The following is a 24,312-nucleotide window of genomic DNA, read 5'->3' as shown; positions in this document are numbered from 1 at the left end:
CCCTATGCCCAGGCCATACTCCAGGCCAGATAAAAATCAGACTCTCTGGGGTGGGACCCAATCATTAATGTTTCAAAGCCTCCCCATGTGAATCTAATGTTTAGCCAATGTGGAAAACCACTGGATTAGGTGATTTCAAAGGCCGTACAGGCTATAAAAACCTATGATTTGAATATGTTATGTAGGACAAAATTATTACGTTCTAATTTTATTAACTATTTTCCTTGCAACTAGAAACTTTTTAGGTTCTAACAATATAGATATTTTAAATTTATTATTTAATTTATTTTAAATATCATTGTAAAATTATGTTGCTCCTCCTTTTTGGTTGCTAAATTCTAACAGAAATCTGGGCATCCTTGTCTTTTAGCATTTACTCTTTAAGGGGAAAAATAAAGGCTCCTTAGGCAACTATCCCTTTAAGGGGGGAGGCATATTTCCATATACTCAGTATGTGATATTTTTTCATATTTCAATAATTTAAAGAAAAGAGCCAATTTTCCCCTGTATTCTTTATATCCACTACTCACAGCCAATGGACGCGTGCTTAAGGTCAATCCTTCTCAGCAGAAAATAGAAGTAAAGATGACTGGTGAGCATCAACTCCCCTTCCATCCTGTACTTTTGAAAAGGATGGTTCCAAAGAAGTCAAAGTTTTAAATTTGTACTTTAGGAAAAACCTTCACAACAATCTTGTGAGGGAGGTCCTATTACTTTTTCCATATTACTGGGGAGGAACCTAAGGCTCAGAGGTTAAGCGACTTTCCCTGCCACACAGTGAGTAAATGGCAGAGCTGGGACCTGAACCTGTGCTCCTAAGTCTCATTCTAAGGACACTGAATTCAGCAGCTGTACCATCAGGTAAGGAACAGGCCGGGGATCTGAAAACTTGGGGTTCAAGTCTTGCTAGCTATTAGACCCCAAAACTTGAAGAACTCAAGCCTTTGCTTTCTACTCCATTGAACTGGGATAAAAACCTCTACTACCCTCCTTTCTGGGTGAGGATGTGAAAGCACAAATATGAGTCCTTGTGACTATTTCACTGAAACACACAGCCTCTGACCAAGGACTTCTCTCCAGCCATCCAGCCCCCCTTCATATTCTCAGCGACCAGTGGTCACTGGGTACCTTCTGAGAGAAGGACCCAGGCTAACTTATTCTTAGTGTAATCAAAGTGAAGGTAATTGATCTGTGTCTATAACAAATTCTCTAACATGCAATCAACTCTGTTACTGAAAATCTGTATAAAGGATATTTCTTCAAAATAATCTATCACAATTCTAGATTAATTTAAGCCTTATAGCATAAGGTACTCCGATGAATCATTACAATGTGCAATAGAAAAACAGTGTCACATAAGCTGAAATGAGATTTCCTTGGTGGAAAGCTTCACTTGGGGGAAATTTTATTTAAATTTTTTTTAAAAAAGAATGCTTACCATTGTTTTCAAGCCGAAGGTGAAATCTATTAGCCACAGGAGCCATTGTGTATGATGTTACTGGACTATAGCCATTGTCCAGAGCCCACTTGACCAGATTCTCTTGGTTTGAAGGAATGTCCTCTCTTATTGATCTGGTCATTTTCATGGATCTTTCACTCTCTTTCCCAAAGCCAATACTGTTAGGGGCCTGAAGATAGCAAAATTTCACTTGTGAGTCTAAAATTTAACGGTGCTTTAATAAGAAAATTAATATCTGAATCAAATAGATTCTACATTGTATCTGAGGAAATTATTCTTTTGCCCCCCATTTTCCTGGGCTAAAGAACATTGATGTGAAAACCTTTAATAAGAGATAATAAGGCATCTCTTCATGCTGTTGGATGATACTGTTTGGGTTGCTTATGTTGATACAAAAATAATCCAGTGACAGCTATGTAGTGACGTACTACATCTAGTCTGTTACTACAGAATTGGGTTAATGTTTAAATTATGAACACACACAGTTCCACCAAATAGGAGATCCTTTCCTCCCTCTTATTTAAAATTAAGTACAAAGTATACAGATGTACATACTTGTTGTCAGAATATGCCTGTGCTTCTACTTACAATCTAGTTACTTTAGTGTTGAGTCTATTCCATCTTTATAAACTATGAAATTCCATAGGGTAAAACAACCAATGTTTATATTTTACCTATAATTTATGATCAATTTAGCAATCCTATAAACGTATTCATTTGCCAGTTCTTTTAACTGAAGATGCTTAGATTTTTAAGTTCTAAAACATTAATTAAATCATTTGAGTAATCACCCCTCTGAGGACCAATATTTTATCCAGTGTACAAATCATAATATTAGCTTTCATATGGTAACTAGTTACAAAATTAAAATTGAATAATAGAAATATTCTGGGAAAGGATATAATAGGATTTTTACAACGTGAGTAAGAGTCCCATTATACCTATAAGATAAACTCTGAGTAACCAGGACATGGGAGGTAAATTTCCCCATTGCCCACTGACTCCTGCAGCAGTGGCCTTGTCAGATGGTAAGAGAGCCGAATGCTGCACAGAGAACCCCAACGGAAGTCACTATGTTCTCAACAACTGCTCCAACAGCGCTGCTGAGCCTTTCCAGCATGCAGATTATGCCATTTTCATGCCATATAAAAATCACTTTAATTTCCATGCCCAATTATTTTCTCCTGCGTACATGCAGCATTTTTCTTAAACTCCCCATTTGTTTCCCATTCTGTTTGCCCCTAACATGACTAAATATTAATCCTTTCCCACTGTAAAACCATACAAGATTCACAGGCTCTGAGTTCTCTTGGCCTCTTTGCTTGTGGGATATTGGCTGGGGACACACATATTTCAATTCAAAGCATAAAGGATCTCTCACCCAGTATACTTTTTATATCCCACAGTGCTTATCTGAGGGAAAACTGCCAGAGTGACCAGTCACAAACACTGCATGCAAAGGTACCCCACACAAAGCTGTAGTCATTGCAACCTCTGTTTCATAAGTTCAGAACATTCTAGCTCTTACTCTGATTTGGAGACTAGGGAAGAAAGGGTTAAAAAAAAAAAAAAAAAGAAAACCAAAACGAGGAAAGGAATGATCCAACTTGTTCTTAGAACTCTATTCATTTAGTCAACAGCAGTTTCTTCCCAGGCCCAGCTTCTTTCAACCTTTCAAAGCAGTGTGCCGTTTTGATTGGCTGGCATTTGCAACATTGGCCTAAACAATTCTGCCTGGCCTCATCTGCCCTAGTCTTTCATGTTGTTGGACAGCTGAGAAAATATCATGTTTCCAGCATACTATCATCATAACTGCCACCTGTGCTTTGGTACTAATACGGAATGATCTGTTTACACCTCTCAAATGAACTCGAGGTGCTGTCAGTACAACTCATACTGATTACGCCTTGGGACTTACAAGGCTTGAAATCTATCTACACATCTGTAAATCAAGGCTTGGGACAATGGCAGACCAGCTGGTTCCCAGCACCGAGTAAATTCCTCATCTTGTGTTTCTGGGAGTCCCCAGGCTTTCCCAGCCTCCATGGAGCTACTCCAAATGGGGTCTCCAAATACGACCACCCTTTCCCAGCCACATCTTCCTGAAAGGTGATGAGCTCTGCAGAGCATCTGAGTGTCTTCCTTTCCCCCCACCCCCAATGGCATCAGAATTATTGGGGGTGGGGGGTGTTGGCCAGAGAATACAATGCATATTCCCACGAGATTTTTTTTTTTTTAATCTTTTCTAAGAACAAGCTGGCCATCACCAACCTTAAAAGTTCTGAGTCACATGAAATAGTACAACAGGAAATCTCTAACATGTTTCCTCCATCTCTCATTTTATGTTTTGGAAACTCTTCCTGCTGTAAAAGTGACTATACATTGTAGTAGGCAGAATTATGTATCCTAGAAAAAACATGGTCTTAATCTTGATCCATTCCTGGGATGTGAACCCATTGTAAATAGGACCTTTTGAAAATGTTATTTTTAGTTAAGGTGGGGCCCAACTCAATGAGTTTGGACCTTAATCCCATTACTGGAGGCTTTATGAAGACAAAGCCATGTGGAGGGGTAGAAGCGGGAAGTCAAAGGAATCAGGAAGAAAAAGGAAAAGATGCCATCATGTGCACTGCCACGTAATGGAAGGACCAAGGACCCAAGTATGGTTAGCAGCCAGCCCCAGAATGCCACAGTCTTCAGGGAGAAAGCACTGCTTTGGTGATGCCTGGATTTTGGATTTCGTACTTCTCCTATCCTCAGAACTGTGAGCCAATAACTTCCCACTGTTGAGCTAACCCATTGTATGGCATTTGTTTTAGCATCCGGGCAACTAGGACATTCACAGTCCTTATGGGGACCTAAAGAAAACTGCACGTGACAATAGGGATACTTCTAGCATTCTCATTCTTACTCACAACATAGTCCCTTCTGTCTCTTTTGGTCATTGTGTTATTTGGTCTGCCCATACCCACCCCTGACACACACGCCTAAGGGTCAATAGTGCTCTTCTTTAAATTTACCCAAGCAAGTTCCCGACAATTCCTAAGCAGACATTTTTCTTTGTTTTCACTGTGCTTAGACACATGTCCTAATTTTTCCTGTAAAAACCCTTTTAAAGAGTTGCTTATGAAGGAAGATGAACCCCCTTTTTATACCAGGCACTGTGCTAGGAGCTCTACATATGTTATCTTATTTAATTCTCTCCACCCTCAAAATCAGGAGATAGGCATTATTATTCCATTGTTAGAGAAGGGGACACTGAGGCTCACTGAAATTAACTAGCACATAAAGCAGAGAACTCGCCATGCACAGGCAGTGAGCTGAGTGCTTTAGATGAAATATTCTGTAGACATTCAAATACTTGGTTGAATGAATGGATAAACTCAGCTAAGCCTCATAATGACTCAAGAAGAGTACTACTGAGATACCCATTTCCCAGGTAAGGACACAGACTCACAGTTCAACCGAGTTGCCCAGTATTCATTAGGATTAATGACAATCGAAGATGGAATCTGAATCTGTCTGGCACTGGAGCCAGGATCTTTGGCACTCCACCATGCTGCCTCTAAAGGAAATACTACAAACAAGGTTACTATAAAATATTGCCCCTTTTCTAAGCAAGTACCCTTCCCCCAGCACAGTCAGAATTCACATCTGAGACAGGGAGTTAGGAAATCAAGAAGCATGAAACTGATTGGGGGAATAAAAGAGAACATCATGAAACATTACCTAATTGTTTAGTAATGTTGTCATGCATTGTCCAAAATTGGCCTGGAACAGGAGTCCAGCCAAAGAAAGGAATATAAACAGATCTTGCAGTGGGATGAGCAACCTCATTTCTAGCCTTTCTGATTCGTATGAGAAGTGGGATATTCTAAGTGAATTTCATGACGGCCGTGGGCCAGGCACACACATCGAGGGAGAGAGAGAGCCATTTACGGGTCAAGGCCAAAAGAACATTTATACAAGAACTCCAGCAGGGAATTAAAAAAGGACCGTATGTTTTTGCCTTTCAAAGCATAATTCCCTTTCCTGTTTTTGTTATTCTGAAATTCAAAACATTTGGTTGGTGTGCCAGGCAGTGAAGGCAGCAGACACCCAGGTCACTAACCCCCCTCATGCCAGGCCAGGGAAGGCATTCACACATCTCTGACTTCAGAAAATCACGGTTGGGTTTTGTGCTCAACACCAAATTAACATATCACCATTACACATGATGGCTTATGGGATCCTCTCAAAGTTTTAAAAAAAAAACTCAACAGGAACCAAAAACTATTACTTTAAAATTAGGATGTGTGTGCTTGTGGCTTTGTCTGCTGCCTCTGGCAAGTGCTTTTACGTGAGGTTGCCTAAGAAACTCTTGGCTCTGTTCACTGCTGTATCACAGAAGATACCAAGAATGAATAAATATTACCAACACCGAAGAATCCCTCTTCTAAAACACTGAAAATATAAAACCCACCCTCCACTGATTCAGTGCAGGTTCTCAAAGAGGAACAGGCCACAGCTTTTAAAAAGACAACATATAAAAATTGGGGCCTACAAAAGAGATGCTAAAGAAAGAATGATCTTCTAAAAATGGGGAGGGTTTTTTTTTAATATACTTTTCAGTATAATTCACTCTGATATTTCGTCAAATAGTTATCTCCCTAAACACAGCTGAAACACAATTTATTTTTGCCAAATTTCAACACTTAACTTTCCAGGAAGCTAGCTGCCATTTGCCTATAATGCTAACCAGCTAAGCCTCTTAAGTATAATTTCTTCATGAAATCTAATCCTTAAGGAACGGGCTGGGGTATATTTTTGTGGCATAGGCTCACTAGCCTCTCAGTTACTATGATTCTTTTTTCAGTGTTTCACCCTTAGAAGTTAGAAGCAAGTGGCAGCAAAACATGCCAATACCATGTATTTATCTCAGAAAGAAAAGTCCATGATGTGAGTTGGGGTTAGCCTAATTTCCCATGCGCCTTCCCTAAATTCTAACCCCAAAGTGAGAGCTGATATTCAGGACCAGAACCTGGGGACTCCACAGGACTCTGAACCATGAAACGTTCGGTTATTTTCATTAATCTATGTTTTCTATGACTGCAAGTACACTAACACCTTTCAGGAATTTCATAAATGAGGCCAACTGGGGCCTAGAAAACTTCAGGGACTTGCCCAAGTTCAGAGTTGTAAATGGCAGAGCCTGAACTCAAACCCAGGAGTCTTGACCCCCGCTAAGTCCGTGCTTTAAACCACCACACCATCAGCTCTTGCCACAAGAAGCCAAGGAGCCGCCTATTCTGCAAAAATAATTGAGAGAACTCAGATAGAACCTAAAGAGGTATACGCTAGAAAACTAACACATATAAGCATAGCTTAAATTATTGCCAGTGATCAAAACAAAAAATGCTCAGTCAACTTACAATAACTCTCAGATTTCCCTTAACATGGAAGGATTTGATCACCCAGTTGACAGACTTTTTGCACTTCAAGATCAGGACGAGGTTTTTGATCACTTCAGGACCCTTTCGAGAAGGTCTTATGTCAATTATTATATCCACCTGGAAAGCACTGAGAATGGAAAACAAAGGCAAAGTGAGGACCCAAATGCCAGAATACTGCAACTATCTCCCCTCTTCCAAGTCTTCATGTTTCCAGTGTCTGGCCAGTTGATTAAAAAGCTGGAATTGATCCCAGGCAAATGACATGTGCAAAACAGATTGTTATTGCACACATAACAAAATGCTTTTACATAACAATAGAATGTATGCCTGCTCATAATTAGCCACTAAAAATTTTCTCTTCTTTGGGGAAAAAAAAAGTGGTTACTTAATGCAGCCACTGTTTGAAATGGACTTCAACAACCCAGAGGAGTTTACTTTTGAAGGAGAATTGTTGCATTTTCAACCTTTAATGCCTTCAGTGTGTAACTTTCCAGCTTGCTATATGCCCAAATTCCTTCAAAACCAGAAATGGGGAGAAGTTTGGTGAGAGAGGGGTGGCAGGGAGTAGGGTAGCAGTGTGGTAAAAAATTAGGAAACTTCAGAATCAAAAAAGAGATAAAAGACTGGAGGATCCTTGACTTATGTAACTTTTGCTTAAGCCGTTAACATATACAGAAACATATCTGCATTTACTTTCCCAAACTTCTGGATATACAGTTATTAAAATAAAGAAAACAGATGGTCAATGAAACGATTACTGGAAAATTGATGAACATGATCCAAATTTCTAAGAATTCCATATAAAAAAGAATTTTTAAAAACTATCAATAACATCTATGTCATTATGAATTTAAGGAAAAAAATCTTTATTTCCAACTTGGTTTTAAACACTTGTAAGGCATAAAATGAATGGTCTACTCAAACGGAGTCGTAGGCTTAAAATCTAAGTGCATTTGCCAGATTGTGTCTCTTCCCATTCCCTTTTAATTTTCCACGAAATTCGTTTTGTGGGACAGAGTGGAAACTTACCAAAACCAGTCTGCAGTGCATTTGTTTTTGAAATCAAAATTTGATTAAAATTTTAACTTTTAAATCACTATATAATACAAATTAAAAATTGTAAGTCACTTGTCCACATGAATAGCAGATTAAAGTGAGTGAAGGGCTCACTTTTCCCTTTTTTTTTTTCTTTTTTTTAATTTCCTAATCATTTTGATAGGGAGGGTCACATTTCCAGTTCAGGGGTGAGGTAGCTGGGGGCGGGGGAAGGGGTAGGAGAGCACAAGGAAGAGGCTCATTGTTCTATCCCATGGCTCTCTGGCATATCACCACAAAGGACCACCCCCAGCACACACCACACACACACACACACACAGCTTTAAAGCAAACAGTTCTGAGTGAAGGAGTGCCCTGAGGACACTATGGACAGAATTTTATTTAAAATTTTATTTAAAATTATAATTATTTTAGTAACATATATTTTATAATTTTCTTATCAGGGACAATCTCAGTCAAAGGGGATAATAATGGAGCGAGATTAGTAACCAGAGGTCCAGAATAGGCTTCAGGAGCTCAACTGGAATATACGGGATCTAGAGACAGATACAGAAAATAAAAGACACTACTGGTGCCTTTACTGCCTTCTTCAAAGCTTCTGTGAACCACACACCGGAAGTATCAATGGTTCCCCATGTAGGGAGGACTACACTCCCTGCCTCAAGTCAGCAGAGATCTTTCATCTCCTCTCAGTTCAGAAGAGAACCACACACACACACACACACATGCTCACACTCGCATTACCTGTAGGGGTTAGAGTTGGGGGTGAGTAACTCGATGATGTGTACTTCTTGATCCTGGGGCTGGCTGGACATCACACACCCTTCTGCCGCTTTGGGCTGAAGGTACTCGGCAAGGTAATTGAGAGACAGAAAATTCTTCCCTATGTTGCATGTGGGAGGGAAAACTTGATCTGAAAGTAAAGAAAAACAGGGCAATCTATCGAACTGCTCAACTAAAGGCAATCAAACTCGAAGGGAAGTGGGAGGTGGAGAAATTGAGCGAAACTGAGCAAATGCTGGACACAGGGAACCACGAACTCAAAGGAAGGAACTTCATCTGTGAATTCGTCAACCAGTGCCCTGAAATGCCTTCTGTTATGGTCACCAATGACCAACCCTTGTGGTCTTTTTCTGTCTAAATCCCCTCCTTTGCATCCTAAGCACCGCCTCTTATTCTCCATGATACTTCTTTGTTCTCATCCATCTCCCCTGATTTATCCACCAGTCTCTTTCACTGGCTCCTCCTCCTCTGCTCCTATTCGGAAAACCACTTATCCTCAATCTTTGATGCACATCAAAATCCACCTGTTTGGACCCCACCCCTGATAGACTGATTCGAAAAGTCTGGATGGAGCTTAGGCAGCTTTCCTTTTTTTAGAAAAGTGACATAGTTGATCCTGATGTAAATCAAAGCTAAGCATCATCAGTTCCTTCTTCAATCCTCTTTTTGTCTTTTATCTTCCTAGACACTCTGAACCACTCCTACCACTTCAACTTGTACCTCTATCATGACTCCTTCTCTGAGCTCCAGATGTGAAACAGCATCTACCTACCAAGCATCTCCCACCTAAAACTCCTATAAGCATTTCTCATCAGCATAATCAAAAAATGAATCCACTGCCTATCCTATCCCCAAATCACCCTTCCTTGGATATTTGCTATTTGAGTTAGTAGGAGTACCAACCACCTAATTAATTCTCTGGCCTGCCATGTAGGATTAATCATTCCCTCATATTTATTCCCCCTAGCACTTTACACCCTATAGATTGAAGGTAGGAACTTGGGGGAAACAGGGAGAGCAGCATTTCACTCTTTCTCACAATCTTGACTCTGACAACTAATGCTGGCATGGCACTTTACAGTTTATAAGGTGACTTTACAAACATTATCCATTGCGCTGAGGGCCTGCTCATCACCCTCTACCAAGGAAAGTGTTACAAATACCAAGTCTGAAGACACTCCCCCTCTGAGCAGCACATGCTGGTTATGCAGCCCTGTGCTTGATGGGTTTTCCATCCAGTGGTTTAAATGTTTAAACAGAACTTGAAAGAAACTGCTGGCAGCCTGACAGCGGGGGCCAGTGTCAAGGAAGTTCTAGGCGTTGCAAGCTGTTTTCAGAGGGGTAATTAACTAAAGCCTGGGCATTTTAATGAAACAGACTTCTGCCGTTTTTGATTTAATGCACATGATGCCAGGAGGATTCAAATCCGCGAGCAGGTGTCACTCAGGAGGAAGGAATCAGCCCACAAGGTCCCAGTTTGGTGGATACTGCTCCCCACACCTGTGAAACTTCCTTGCGCTGAGGTCCCCAGCACACGTGCAGCATCACAGTCCAGGCACCATAAAGCATCCAGCCTCACCCTCAGAACACAGGGGTCTCAAGGGGCTTCTGCCTGTAGGCTCTTCACAAGAGAGCATTGGCTGTACACTCTGGATCCTGGTCTAAGACCCCCTCGGGAGAAGTGCCCAGGGCTCGTCGGCTCAGGCTGCTGGAGCAGCAGCCCCTCCACATCTGCTAAGGGCTTTGCCAGATGAGCAGATGAGATCTGCACGCCCTGCAGCTGCAGGCCTGTGGATGCCTCCCCCAGATCACAGGATGGAAAATGATATTGGGCCGAAAGGGCTGAAATTAAACCAAGAATGAGAGGGTGTGTATATGGGCCAGGAACAGGCCAGTCTGGAACTCAAGAGACTAGGAACCCTCCTGGGACACTCTTCTGTATTTCCAGCTCAGAGGTGTGGCTGGTTTGCACCTGGCATGCAGTAGGCACATGGTATAGGTTTTCCAAATTGAGGCAAATAACAGAAAGTTCATGCAGATTGTGACTCTGCTAAGCCACTAGGAAAGATTTAATTTTTCAAAAGTTGATGTTAGTAAGGGCTGAAGTTCCAGATGTCATTGTCACTAAGTTGAACGAGCTGATCACTTTTTGCTGAGGGGGACTAGAGGGGGGGCGAGAGTTGTTTTTTTCCCCCCAGTGACCTTCCGCATGCTTGGCACTGAAACTTACACCAAGTGCCAAATAGAAAGGAAACCACAAAGGGGAAACCCCGGATAGAAACCTGGCTAGTTTGGGGGAAAAAAAGTCACATGCTTATTTGTATTTTAGGAAAGGATTGATAAATGACTTTGAGACCCAAAATATGCTTGGTGAGCAGGAGTGAGTATGGGAGGTAATGCCAACTCCTCATTTTCCAGCTATGAAAACTGAGGCTCCAGTGATCAGTTCTTCCACTCTAAGTATACAGGTTACCGCAGTAGTTTATAAACTTGAGTGAGCATCAGAGTCACCTGGCAGGCTCATTGAAACTCCCACTGCCGGAGTTTCTGATTAGTAAGTGTGAGGTGGGCCTGAGAAGTGGCATTTCTAACAAGTTCCCAGGGGATCCTGATGCCGCTGCTCCAGCCACTACACTTTGAGAACCACTGAGGTCAGAGCAAAAGGAGGCTCGTGGCCCGGGAGCCCTGGGTCCGAGGAAAGAGAGCCAGGTCAGGCTCTGAGGAAACAGCTGATGCAGCCTGTTCACCGGAGTGTGATCTGTGCTGGTGAACAACACTGCCTTGGGCCTGTCAATCTAACCAAAGAACTTCGCTTTTTCCAACTGCTCCTCTCCATGAGCGTGGGCCAGTGACTTACAAAACCATGGCTGGAGTCCAATTTCTGGAGCTCCAAAGGTGTTACCAAAGACGTTATTTGGTTTTTACTGGGCTGCTCACCAGTCCTTTATGTTCACTTCCCTCAGCCAGTAGGCAGCCTTGGGGAAGTCACTTAAGTCCTCACGCTCAGGGATGGGGGCCTGCTGTGCTTAGAAGCTTACACACTTCAAGAGAACAGGGCCCAACATTCTAAATGTCATTGTAACAAACTTTTTATTCTAGCAAATTCCAAGGAGTAGTCAGACCAATGCGGACCACTGGCCAAGTTAAAAGACTTTGTTATTATTAAAAATAATGGATATTTATTAAAAGAGATTTTTTTTCATTTAGCCTCACCTGTACTTGCCTGAATACCATTCGTTTAGTTTCTTGAACCCAACTCTCATCTAACACTCCTCTCTGTCCCAACTAAACCGGTTTTTCCATCCAGTCAGGACACTTGCATTTTCAGGTTATACTGATTTGGCTAAGACAGTATCAGGAAATAAGCATTAGACTAGAGCCGGGAAACCTGGGTTTGAGTCCTGGTTTTGCCACTTGCTTGTAAAGTGGATTTGAGCAAGTTCACTTAACCCCCATTAACTCCTAGATAAAATGATGAAAATAATGTCTTCCTCTTAGGATTACCGGTGAGTTTAGTGGGGTACATGTGGCAGCACATGCTATGGCCCCTGCACGTAGCACACACTCCTACATCAGTCTTGTGGACACTTTTAAGTAGCCCATATCCCAGAAAAGGCTGGGAACAAGCACTCAATGCCCCACCCCATCCTGCCCTGCCACACTGACTATGGAAGTGGTGAGAGTGGCTATAGAATTCGTTAGAAGGCAGCTGGACACTGAAGATCTGACACCTGGTTTTCACACAATCACCTGACTTTAACAAGGGTCCACATACAAGAGTTACTAATGGGCATTTCAAAAACACTCGACTTGACTACAAAATATGGATGGAAAAGGTTATTAAAGAAATAACAGGCTTTCAAAATGCAATCACCAGCCACCCATATCCCTCTACAAGGCAAGGAACTTAAAGATGGGTTTCTCATATACAAAGTCCTGCAGTTTCTTTCTCCAATATTTGTCCTTGTAACAAGCAACACTATTAATATAAATTTAAATAATTTCCCTCTGCTATTGTCCAAAATTTAACTGACCTCTTCAGACCATAAATGGACATGGGCTTCAAATGTTCACAGAACAATAGACAGAAGGAGGCCCTAGCTGTTGACCCATCCTGCCAACTCCTCTGCCAATTCATCAGTTATCACCTCCTTTCCCACACCCTCAGCTTCTTGCCCTCCACTTGCTTCTTCTAACTTCTGCCTACATGGACGTCTTCTAAATCTGACAAAACAAATTCCTCATCTCCCAACCATGCTACTGCTCAATTCTCACTTGGCCATCACCAGCCTGTTTCCTTGGAAGGAAATGGGAAGGGGGGGATGTTGTGAGGGAACGGGGAGGAGAGCAGGCTTAAAAGCTCCCGTAGGACCCTGCCAGCTCCCACGTCCTGTAATTCTATGATTCCCTGCCCTAACCACCTGGTCTTGGAAAAGAAAACAATGATGGCCATAAATCAGTCATTAACTGAAATCACATAAAATTTACCTTCCCCCACTTTAATATAAATGTTTCTCGCAATCTTGAGTTCTGTGAATGAAGTAACTGCTCCATACTCCTTTCGGGCCCAATTTAACAGATGTTCATTTCCATGGGGGAAGCTCCTTTCTTCTGTTTCTGCTGACAAGGAGAAGTTTCCTGACGAAAACTGGACAATGGAGCCCTCAGACACCTTGAGGAAACAGAATTGCACATTTAATTAGATGCAGTCACCCACAACTGAATTATTATTAGAGAAAGCAGTTATCAGACAACTAATGGACATTTGTCAACCAATTCTCTTCCCTCTGTTATACAGGCAAGTCATCTTTTTTTCAGCAACTGATTGAAGAAATAACCCCAAGCCCAGTTATCCCAGGTAATGGCAAAATGATCAGTGATGTAGGATTCCCTTTGAACTTTTAAAAAACTTTGTGAGGAGAGACTGCAGAGTGGGTCCTGAGCAATCTTAAGAACAATCATCGCTATTTTCTAGATATCTAAATGGAAGGCAAATCTTTCAAGTAATGTGTTTCAGGTCTGGTGGGAAGCCGTGGTGAGTGTTCTCGGGGGCTTGGAACAGCTTCAGGGTCAGGACAAGTGTCCCCAGGTCCTGTCAGCATCTGCTCATGACTTCTGACCTTCCACAGCTATACCGTCTACTGGGAGTCACCACAGCGGGGACCCAGCAAGAGTCCCTTCAGTTTATGTTCTGAAGAGTTGAGATAAAAAGTATGGCCAGAGGTTGCCAGTCTTCTGCAGCATTACACTATTTTCATAGCACTGAGATAAATGTGTACAGCAGTTCATTTTGTAAGACTCACAAATTCCTACAGATAATGAAGTCAAGAGGCAGTTAAACTGATCCTAATGAAACTTTCAGGATGATTTATGCATGTCCCACATTCTTGCTGGATGTATTCAAACCAGTGCTGACCTGGCATAAAATAGTATATATAATTAAAACATGCAAAGGAAGAAAACTGGTTGCTGTTGAAAACATGCATGTCATTATTGGCTAGAACCTACGAAGTAATTTTATCAACATCAGGGTGAAACTTCAAAATTTCCAAATCACAGAATTTAGAACTACGTTGACTATTTATCCTTGAATAAATAAAAAAAAAAAAAAAAAGCAGAAGTTTCTAAAAAGGTTATAAAAAGCTAGACTAAAAGCAGGTTGAGAGCAGGGATTTTGAACATGATTCCCATCTATCACTTACAGAAGTGTTTTCAAACACTGACCTCAACATACACCCAAAATGGTACTTAGTCTGACAATTGTGCTGGACATCAATATGTTCTATCCAATTATATACACATATATTTTTTAAATGCTAATAAAGAAGTACTTTGCTTAATTGATTCCATGACCCACTAATACTGTCATTCTCAATCTTGGCTGAAAACCAGAACTACCTGAAGAGCTTCTAAGCATCCTGATGCCCAGGCCACACCTCAGACCAATAAGAAACTCTGGGGCGGGGTGCAAGCATAGTAATTTTTAAAGCTCCCTGGACAATCCAGCTGAGAACCACTGCCCTAATGGGTTCTGAGTGATTCAAAGTTTGAGAACCAGTGTTACAGGATAGGCCCAGTGTGAGGCATCTTAGCAGCTTCCTCTACATCAGTGGTTCTCAACCAAGGGCAACTTTATCCAAAAGAGAGAAATCTGTCAATGTCTGGGGACATTTTTTGATGAACACAACTGGGGAGGGGGGGGTGGCTACTCCTGGCATTTAGTGGGTAGAGGCCAGGGAGGCTGCTACACGTCCTAGGATGCACAGGACACCCCCACAGCAAAGAATTCTCCGGCTCGCGATGTCAACAGTGCCGAGGTTGGGGACTCTGGACCTACTGAATGTCACCACTACCCAAACATCCAGTGGGTCCCTGACCCCCAAATAGACAGTCCTTTCTATGCTAGAAATCATACTGTTTATAATGAATAAAGAATAAGAGTATCTTTATGATCCTTTTTGGCTTGGGAAGTACTGATCGTTAATAAATTAGTTATAAACTATGATGACCCCTAACAACTGCCACCATTTATTGCACACTTACTATGTGGCAGGTACCATAAAGTGCTATCAAGTGGAGTAATGGCAATGTCGAAATGCTAAATGTCCTTTACAAGCAAAACCAGTGGAGAACGTTTAGCTCTGACTTTGCTTTGACATCGCCTGTATAAGAAAAAGCTCCTGAGCCTCTTACCTGCCAAACAATAACCTTGCCAACCTATGTATAACTTCTCAGAGGCTTAGCTACTCATCAACACTGAACTGCAAACGACGCTTATCTGATTTTCTGACTTTAGCACTGTAGTAAAATCTTCTTTTCACGCACATGTGCTAACCCGTCATTTTTATCAAACCTATCACTGAACAAAACACACACACACACACACACACACACACACACTCACACACACCAGCCCAGAGACCTTTATCCCACTGCCGGCACAGTTCTGAAAATTAAGGCAAATACCCGTGGATGACATGCATCTTCTGTTCTCATTCGTGTTACAACTATAAAATAAAACCCTTGGGTTTTAAATTCAGTATACATAATTACATTTTTTTCACAGTGGAAAGTGGAATATATCACTGGCGCATGCTAGAAGGAAGAAAGTGAACAGTGTAAATAAGACAAGAAATAGGGAACTTTGGAATCTATCCTGAAATTATTAAAAAGCAATATTTAGCTGATATTTTGAGAAGAGGCAACATCTGGCTGATTCCTCCACACACCACTAACCCTGCTCAAGCCCGTCTTCTGGGCCAGCAGCAAGAAGGCTCGCACACTCAGGGCTGAGGAATTTGGAAACGGAGTTAACTGCCACTCCTCAAGCGCATTCCAATAAGAAGAGAGAGAAGCTGCCAGGGGCAGCGAAGTGTCCCTGACGGCAGGTCAGTGGAAATTTTCTGCTTCAGCGAGGGGTTAGTCAGCACTCTCCTCCTGACCACCAGCACTTCCAGCTCTGACAAAGCTGGACGCTTGACAAAGGCCTCCCCAGCCCCCACCACATTTCAGAAGGTACTGCTCAGATGGAATTTCCTTCTGATCCTCAGGATAACCTGTAAGGTAGGCTATAGTAGAGAAAAGGAAACAGAGGTTCAGAGAGGTTAATGGCCTGCTCCAGGTCAGGGAACCAGCAGCAGGGCAAGACCAAAACACGAGACTTCGGACTCCTGATCATAGCTGGCCTCTGCTTGAACCTTTCCAGAGAGATGATGTCCTAAGGGCCCAAGACAGAGTTCAATTCTTACTTTATATCTGGAAGATTTGTCTTCCATTCACTAGTCCTAGCTGTGCCTCCCAGACTGAAGAATTCCTTCCTCTTTCTTCCACGGGACATACCTCAAATGTTTAAGATGTCTTTGAGCCTAATCAAGTCTACAGGATAATACCCCCAACTCCCTCAACTCTCCCTCAGACACTAGTTGTCACATTCCACCAACATAGTCTCCGAAACATGGTGCCCAGCACAAGACTCAGGGTTTGACAAGTGTAATTTGTGACTCTGTTACCTCCACTCATACGGACACTGTATGAGGCTCAGACTACATGAGTTTAACATCAGATGAACCTGCTATTATCTCACATTCATTAATTTATGCTTTAAGCATATTTCCAACAAATTTTTATTGAGCACTTGCCTACTCAGTGCCTGGCACTGCTGTTCTAGGTGCTGAAGATATAATAGAGAACACAACTGCCCTTGTGGAGTTTAAAGTCTACTAAGGAGGACAGAGAAACAAAATAAACAAGTAAAACATATAATACGGTCAAGAGTGCTGCGGAGAAAAATAAATTGAGGGGAAAGGAGAGGGGATCTATTCTTTAAAATAATGTGGTGGGGAGAGCCTGAGAAAGGCACAAGAAGGTAAAGACCTGAAGAGGGAGCCACGTGGGGATCAGCAGGTGCAAAGGCCTGAGGCAGGCATCTGCCCAGGATGTGAAAGAAGAGCAAGGAGGCCAGAGTACAGGGAGTGAGGGGGAGAGTAGTAGGGGAAGAGGTCATGTCACAGAAGACACAGGTCCAAGGGGGTCTTGCAGACAATTGTAAGAGTGCAATATTAGTCTGAATGAGGGTCGATTAAAACTGCTAACAAATATGTTAAAGGGATCACTCCAGCTGCTATGGTGAGTCTAGATGGAAGGGGGACAAGGAGGAAGAGCCCAGTGACAGACTTCTGGAATAAGCCAGCAAACTGGTGGTGGGTCCCACCAGGGTGTGGTAGAGATGATGGTACCTAAATCCCCAGGTCTTTATCAAAGTCAAGGCTCTTCCATCTTCCCTTATGCCAGCAATTCTTTTAACATAAATATAATGTCTTATATATATTCTTTAGACCCATATTTCAAGCTATCGAGACCACTTAAAAATCACTATTCTGTTAGCTGTATATATCTGTAAATTTCATGTGTGTGCCTTCTATACATTCATCTAAATCCTTGAGAAGTTCAACAAGACAAAGCTAAGGTCAGTGACTTGCAGGTTCACTCCCAGGCTGACCTGAGCACATTAAACAGCCCTTGCTGGGGCCCAGGGTTGTTTAACCAACTACAAAGCTACCTTCTGTAGAACTGTCTTTGGCTCACATGTCTGCATCTTGTCATGAGGGCATCATGCTAGAAACAGCCAAGAGAACTGAAGAAATAAAGACATGACATATTTATGTCATTCCTCTATTCTACCAGTGCAGTCTCCAGTCCCTGCCTAATATTCATGGTTTGGACTCCTTAGTAGAGTCTGGCCTGGGTTAAAGTTTCTGCATAGGATGTAAAGAGAATAGAAAACACAACAACAACAAAAACAACAACCCTAAGAAAAAGTGGGGAAATAATATTTTACTAATAAAGGAGGGGATGCAATTATTATTGCAAGAAAAATAGCTGCATGAATAAATGTGAAATTGTTTTTACATTTAATATAAAAAGTATATTAAAAGGATTTTCTACTTGGATAAAATGACAGACTCTAAAGCTGTTTATTCTACTCCCCATCCTCTACTTTATCTCGGGTTCTTGCCATGCTACTACCCAATTACTGGCTCTTATGGTTCAGCCAAACTATTACAGTAACCTTCTCCCCACCTCCCAGACTCCCATCGTGCCCCCCTCTATCCTTCCTCTACACTGTCACTTGGGCCATCCTTCTAAAATGTAAACACATTTTAGAGGTTAGATTCTAAGCATCTTAATGTGGCTCATGGCCTCTGCCTGCCCCCATTTTCTACCACTCTCCACGTACCCCATTAGCCGTCCTGAACCACTCACAGCTCCAGAACATACCATGCTGCTTCACACCTTCTCCATGAAGCTTCCCAGGCTCCTTTTCTCTCCTCAGAGAGGAGAACCCACAGGTGTTTTGAACAAACCTCTAGTCCAGTCCCTATCTCACATGAACTGCTGTTATTCATCAGTGTACCCTCACTTGACAAAAGCAACACCTCAGGGCGAGAAAGTACCTTCTTGATTTTGAATCTCCTGGGCCTAGCACAGTGCTTGGAACAAGGCAGGAATTCAGTAATTGCTTGTTGAATGAAAGCTCAAGCCTCCTATTTACAAGAAAGGATATGCCATAATTTTTCATTCCCGCAACCAAAACTCCTTACGTCCCCCACTGTCCAGGAAATGATCATTTGACCTGGCTTTAAAGTTAATGATTTAATTTTTCACCTAATAACTCCACCTAAAAACCAATTATTAAAACTGTTTAGCAGTTCCATGTCTTCCTCCAGAATCCACTGAACTTTCCTCCAGCTTGCTAATTAAAACCCACTCCTCTGACATTGCCTGACATGACAAATGTCTTCCTGTGGGAATGAACTTAACAAACAACAAGAATCCCATTTGTAGCAAGGGTCTGTTGAAGGCGCAACTGTGAAGCATTTTACTCTCTAACAAATCCTGGGATGGGATGGGACACACACTAAGCCATCTCCTATCCAGGAAAGCTCTTCTGTACTTGAGCCACACACGACAATTGTATTTTAAATTCTGGTTATGCCACCAGACTTTTTTAAAGAGCAGAACATCACTCTATCTGCCAGTGCTGGGAGTTTTATTACAAGAACTTACGGCTAGGCAACGAGAGCCAAGTTTATTATTTTTTCTGGATGGGATTCAACAACCTTGTCCAAAAGAGCATGAAAAAAGCAAAAGAAGCAACCAGCACTTTTGTTTCTACACCTGCATTTAAGCTTTAACTCTTAACGTTCTAAGCAGATCCACTGAAGCCTTACAATTGATTTCCCAAGCCTGAGTTAAGTGAACAAATCCTAGCAAATGGGTACAAGCTCCATTTTCCTGGAACTGAGGTTCTTTGTTTTAACACTTATCTCAGCACATCAGCTGACTCAGAGGCCCTGCAAGGATTGCATCACAGTCTCTCTCTAGACCTCCTCCAAGCTGGTGTGGTCTTTGGTGAGGAGGACGAGAGGAGCTTTGCTATGGATAGAGCCACACTATAAGGCTTCATCCAGTCCTCTCTCCATCCTCCTACCTCTCTGAGCCCCCGCCTCCCCTCCAAAAAAGAATGCTCCCTAACACTCCTGATGAAACATCAAGCACCTAGATCAAGGGTGGCAAGTACATTTCATCTTAAGTTTCACATCACCTCTTTTCACGTCTACTCAATGTTATCTTCTCAGTGGGACGTACTTAAAATTACAACTCAGCCTCCTAGCTCCCACTCCGGCACCCTGGTCCCCTCTTCCTCCCGCTCAGCCAAACTTGCTCTACATCTGCTTTTTCCTGTAGTACTCGTCATCTTCTAAAATACAATAAAATTTACTTATTTATTATGCTTATTGCTTATCTTCTCTCACTGAAAAGTAAGTCCTTCAGAGGCTGGGATCTTAGTCTGTTTGTTCACAGGTATATCCCCAGCACCTAGAGCAGTGCAGGGCCCAGAATAGGTGCTCAATAAGTGTTTAGTGAATGAATGAATCTGGAGGTCCGATGAACTGTCAGTGCCCACCTGAAGTTCTGTGCTGAGAATGATTCTGAGGTCATATTCACGAGTAGTGGAGAAATGGGAAAGTGTGACATGATTAAGCTTGCCAAGGCTTTTGGGAATGTCACCCTTGCTCCAGATCTATTCTGCCCACAGAGTAGCCATTAGCCACGTGCCACTATCATGCACTTGAAGTGTTGTGCATCTAAATTGAGCTGTTGTAAGTGTAAAATATACACTGGATTTCAAAAACTTGGTACAAGTAAAAAGTAAAAAATCTCACTGTAATTTTTATGTTGATTACATGTTTAAAGGATAGTAATTTGGGTATATTGAGTTCAACAAAATATACCATTAAAATTAATTTCATCTATTTCTTTTTAAGTTTCTGAAAGTGCTAACTGAAGATTTAAAATAACAGAGGTGGTTTGCATTAAATTTCTATTGGACACAGCTGTTCTAGCTACTCCTCCAATATGATCCTAAGGAAGAAACTGGCTAATGAACTTGTGATGTCCATCCATCCATCCACTTCTTATTCTGGTCTCAGAACTTAAATCAAGGTCAAGAAGCTATCTCAAGCCCAAAGCTCCTCAAAGTGTGATCCTCCAACCAGTGTATTAGAGAGAGACATGATAAAATGCAGATTCATGGGTGGGGCATGAATATAGGGTCCAGAAAACTGCATTATAAAACAACCCTCCCTGCCCGTGACCCTCCTCACCATGCTCCATGATGCCTATGCATACCTTAGGACCACTGCTCTACACCAGAGATGCAAATATTATTTAAACTACAAATAAAATCTTTGTAAAAGCTCGAAGGAGACTGTTCAGAGAGCAAGCAAGAATCTCCTCCCCTGCACTGGTGAAAAAAATGCCAAGACAGAGAGAATAAAGCCAAATCCTGGATGGAGTCATCTTCTTACACATCTAAAAAGAAAGAAATGGGCCTTGTGAAATAAGAGAAGCCATAGCTCCTCAACAATAAAGAAAAGCCTGCTGAGACCTCAGAGGAAAATCTGTTCCAGGAAACACACACACACACACACACACACACACACACACACACACACACACACCGTATAGCTCCATCAAGGTCCATTTGGAGCCTGAGGTCTTGGTTGGATGAGGGTCTGCTATTCAGATTACAACTCCTTGAGGCTGCTTTAAACCCACACACCAGCTTCACACATTTACATGACTTTGGTATTGGTGGAAGTTCAGCACTTGCACAATCAGGATCAGCTCCTCTCTCTCTTCTGGCCTGTCCTTCACCCAACTTTTACTATTCCTATTCACTTTCACTGACTTCTGCCCAGAGAAATCTCTTTTTGGAGTTGCCTATCTAGGAAAATAGGTCAAAACAAGGAAAAAAAAAAAAAAAAAAAGCAAAGAAAAACACACTGATATTTCAGAAACACCTGCCACACCAAGAATTTGCTAATTCAATTTTAGGGGGAAAAAGACATATGGCAAAGTAGAATGGGCAGCTCTCTAGAATTTAGGTTTATGTTTAACTAGGATCTATGCAGATTGGCCCTATAACTCATAACTGCCCCCACAGAGAAAGGCATTAAGGAGATCATGCTTTGATGTATATTTTGTGCAAAGTCCAGCAAAAACAAACTCATATAAAACACTGAAACAGTATTGGAATGTTTACCTCCCAAAAGAGGATTGAGCACTACATTCTGAAAGAGGAAAATCACATGTTCTCCCTACCCAATTCCTGAAGGACTGGGCTTGCCTGTTTCCTCTAAAGCCACATGATGTGAAACGTGATCTGAAATATGTTTTCTATTACCATATATCATGACTCAATGTTTAAAAAAAAAAGTTTGCTTTAAAGAAATAATAACTTCCATGCCCATGAACTTACATTTATAAGTTGCAAAGCTACATATTCATGAGCCATGTGATTATGGTATCTGCCAATCATACATTCAAGAAACACAAATCCACAAAAACCATTTTTAAATTCTTGGGTGTTTTTATTTGTCCTTATGACCAAATTACTTTCTTTCAGTAAAATGGCTTAAAATTTATTTGACTATTAATTTTTCTCAAAACATTCATAATGATCATCCTCTGCTTTTAATTTTCATTCTTGCTGAAATGAGAAGGACGAAAGGATTGGAACTGCCCTGTGTTCTAATACCGACATGTTTACACATGTCCAAAAGGAGAGCTCTCAGATGCTGCCCTCCGAAGATAAACATGCACAAACTTGAACATGAGCCAGTATAAAAGCAATACTCTAATCTTCTACAAGAAGGATAGCATATGTGAGTGTGTATGTACACAAAGGGAAGCAAAGATCTCACTCCATCTGAAAGATTAGCTCAGTCCCCACAGGTTACCAAATTAATGAAGCGTGAGCTGCTTTAAAATGTAGAGTTTTGCAAAGCAGAATCCCAGGCCACACAGCAATTCCCCCATTGACTTACAAAATGATCTCCCCAGACTCCGAAATTTACCCTTTCTCACCTTCCAAGCTAGCATAATATTAGGAGGAGCATGTCACAAAACTCAAAGTGCATTTGTCAGCTATTTTAAGATTTTTTTTTTTTCAGGAAAGAAATTTAAATGCAGGCATCATTAATATTACTTGCCACATTCCTGGATCTATTTTTGCACCTTACCCCCCAATTGTGCTTCTGGGGAACCTCTCAGTATGGAGGACAAATTTGTTAAAGATACATCCAATCTGCCTACCCAGGTTCACGGGTACAAACTGAATTTTATGAGCACCTGGCTCCAAACAGATTCCTAGAACTCTCTTCACAGTTTCTCTTCGCTACAGCTGATTAAGCTCTATTTCACAGACAGAGAAACTGAGGCTCAAAGATGCTAAAGGCTCTGCCCAAGGCACAGAGCTACTACATAGTAGGTTTAATAACAGAACCAAAGGCCTCACTTCTCACTCCAGAGCTCTTTCAATTCCACCACCATGGCACAGTCAGTTGCAAACCCAGAAATCAGCAGAGAACAGCAGACGACTACAGTCCTAGCCTAAACTTCCTGATGACCTGCCCTATGGATTTCTGACTTACCTTGCCAGTCCCCACAATTGTGTAACCCAATTCCTTGCAATAAATATCTTAATATATATCTCTTACTGTTCTGTTTCTTTGGTTGAACCCTGACTGATACTGCTTCTGTGAATGGCTGAAACAAGCCCCAGGACAAATGGGGCTGCATATTGTGGCCCAGCAACCACACACCCAAAGAACAGTCTAGGAGAAAAAAAAAAAAAAAAAGATTCTAAGGGAACATTTTCTGAGGGGGCATGATGGAGGTAGGGCCTCTAACCCAAAACAACTGCTTAAAACCCACTTCAAACTTACTAAAATTAGCTCTCAAGCCAAGGCATCGTCATCTTAGCAAGCGACATTCATGTGCCCACCTCCCCTTTGCACTCTACATTTACCAATTTCTGCAGAAGACCAAAATGGTCTTCTATGCCAAGAAGGTTGAACTGAGCACATTTAATGCCACACTAAATAAAAAATGATCCTCAGTGGGTTAAGCATAAATGTAGATATTAAGCAAGGCCTCTTGATGGAGCTGATCCTGAGATGGTCCCACTACAAGAATACACAGGAAAAATGTTGTTGGGAAAGAGGTCAAGGAGCAGTTTCAAAATCCTTACTCTAACAAAATACTGGCATGACCTAGATCCTCTGCTGAAACAAGCCATTCACAACATGCTTTGCTGAAATAAGACCAGATTGGCAATTCACTCCAGCTCCTCGCATGGTCAGGTGGAACTGATGCCCTGACTGGGCAATAAGGTTTCAATTCTGAAGTGCTGCCCCTGGACAATCATTAGTGGCTCCAAGCTGAAGACACAGGTTATGGATGACTTCACAGTCACAGCCCTGAGCCAGGTGGTATGACAAATCCCACCTCAGGCCCTCATTCAAACTCTGGAAAGGATGGGGCTCCTTAATCATGCCTGTCCCTCAGGAAGTCACTCCCTTCCTTGCACTGCTATGACTAAAGGATAATGGCAGGGGCTCCAAGCAAAGGGAAAAATGGGCTCAAAACAACCAGTGGTTTAATCACTTTTAGAATGTGATTTTTAAGGTGGCAGCCACCCTGGCTAACTTCCAGCCATTGGGGGGCAGCTACTGA

The 24,312-nt window shown here is 41.9% G+C and overlaps 1 protein-coding gene across 2 annotated transcripts in view; it reads right to left on the bottom strand.

The window, feature by feature from the left end:
- The window catches only part of TGFBR3 (transforming growth factor beta receptor 3), a 189,756-nt gene that overhangs the window by 35,048 nt on the left and 130,396 nt on the right, over positions 1–24,312 (bottom strand). For both annotated transcript variants that reach the window (XM_037826657.1, XM_037826658.1), the window contains 4 exons: positions 13,219–13,402; positions 8,692–8,860; positions 6,871–7,018; positions 1,439–1,628 (listed from right to left, as the gene is read on the bottom strand). In XM_037826657.1, the coding sequence (XP_037682585.1) occupies positions 1,439–1,628; positions 6,871–7,018; positions 8,692–8,860; positions 13,219–13,402 (691 nt within the window). The remainder of the gene's footprint in view (positions 1–1,438; positions 1,629–6,870; positions 7,019–8,691; positions 8,861–13,218; positions 13,403–24,312) is intronic.

The sequence above is a fragment of the Choloepus didactylus genome, chromosome 2, assembly GCF_015220235.1.
Source record: "Choloepus didactylus isolate mChoDid1 chromosome 2, mChoDid1.pri, whole genome shotgun sequence".
NCBI classification, from domain to species: domain Eukaryota; kingdom Metazoa; phylum Chordata; class Mammalia; order Pilosa; family Megalonychidae; genus Choloepus; species Choloepus didactylus.
Note: the sequence above shows the minus strand (reverse complement) of the source record. Positions and strands in the feature narration are given on the sequence as shown.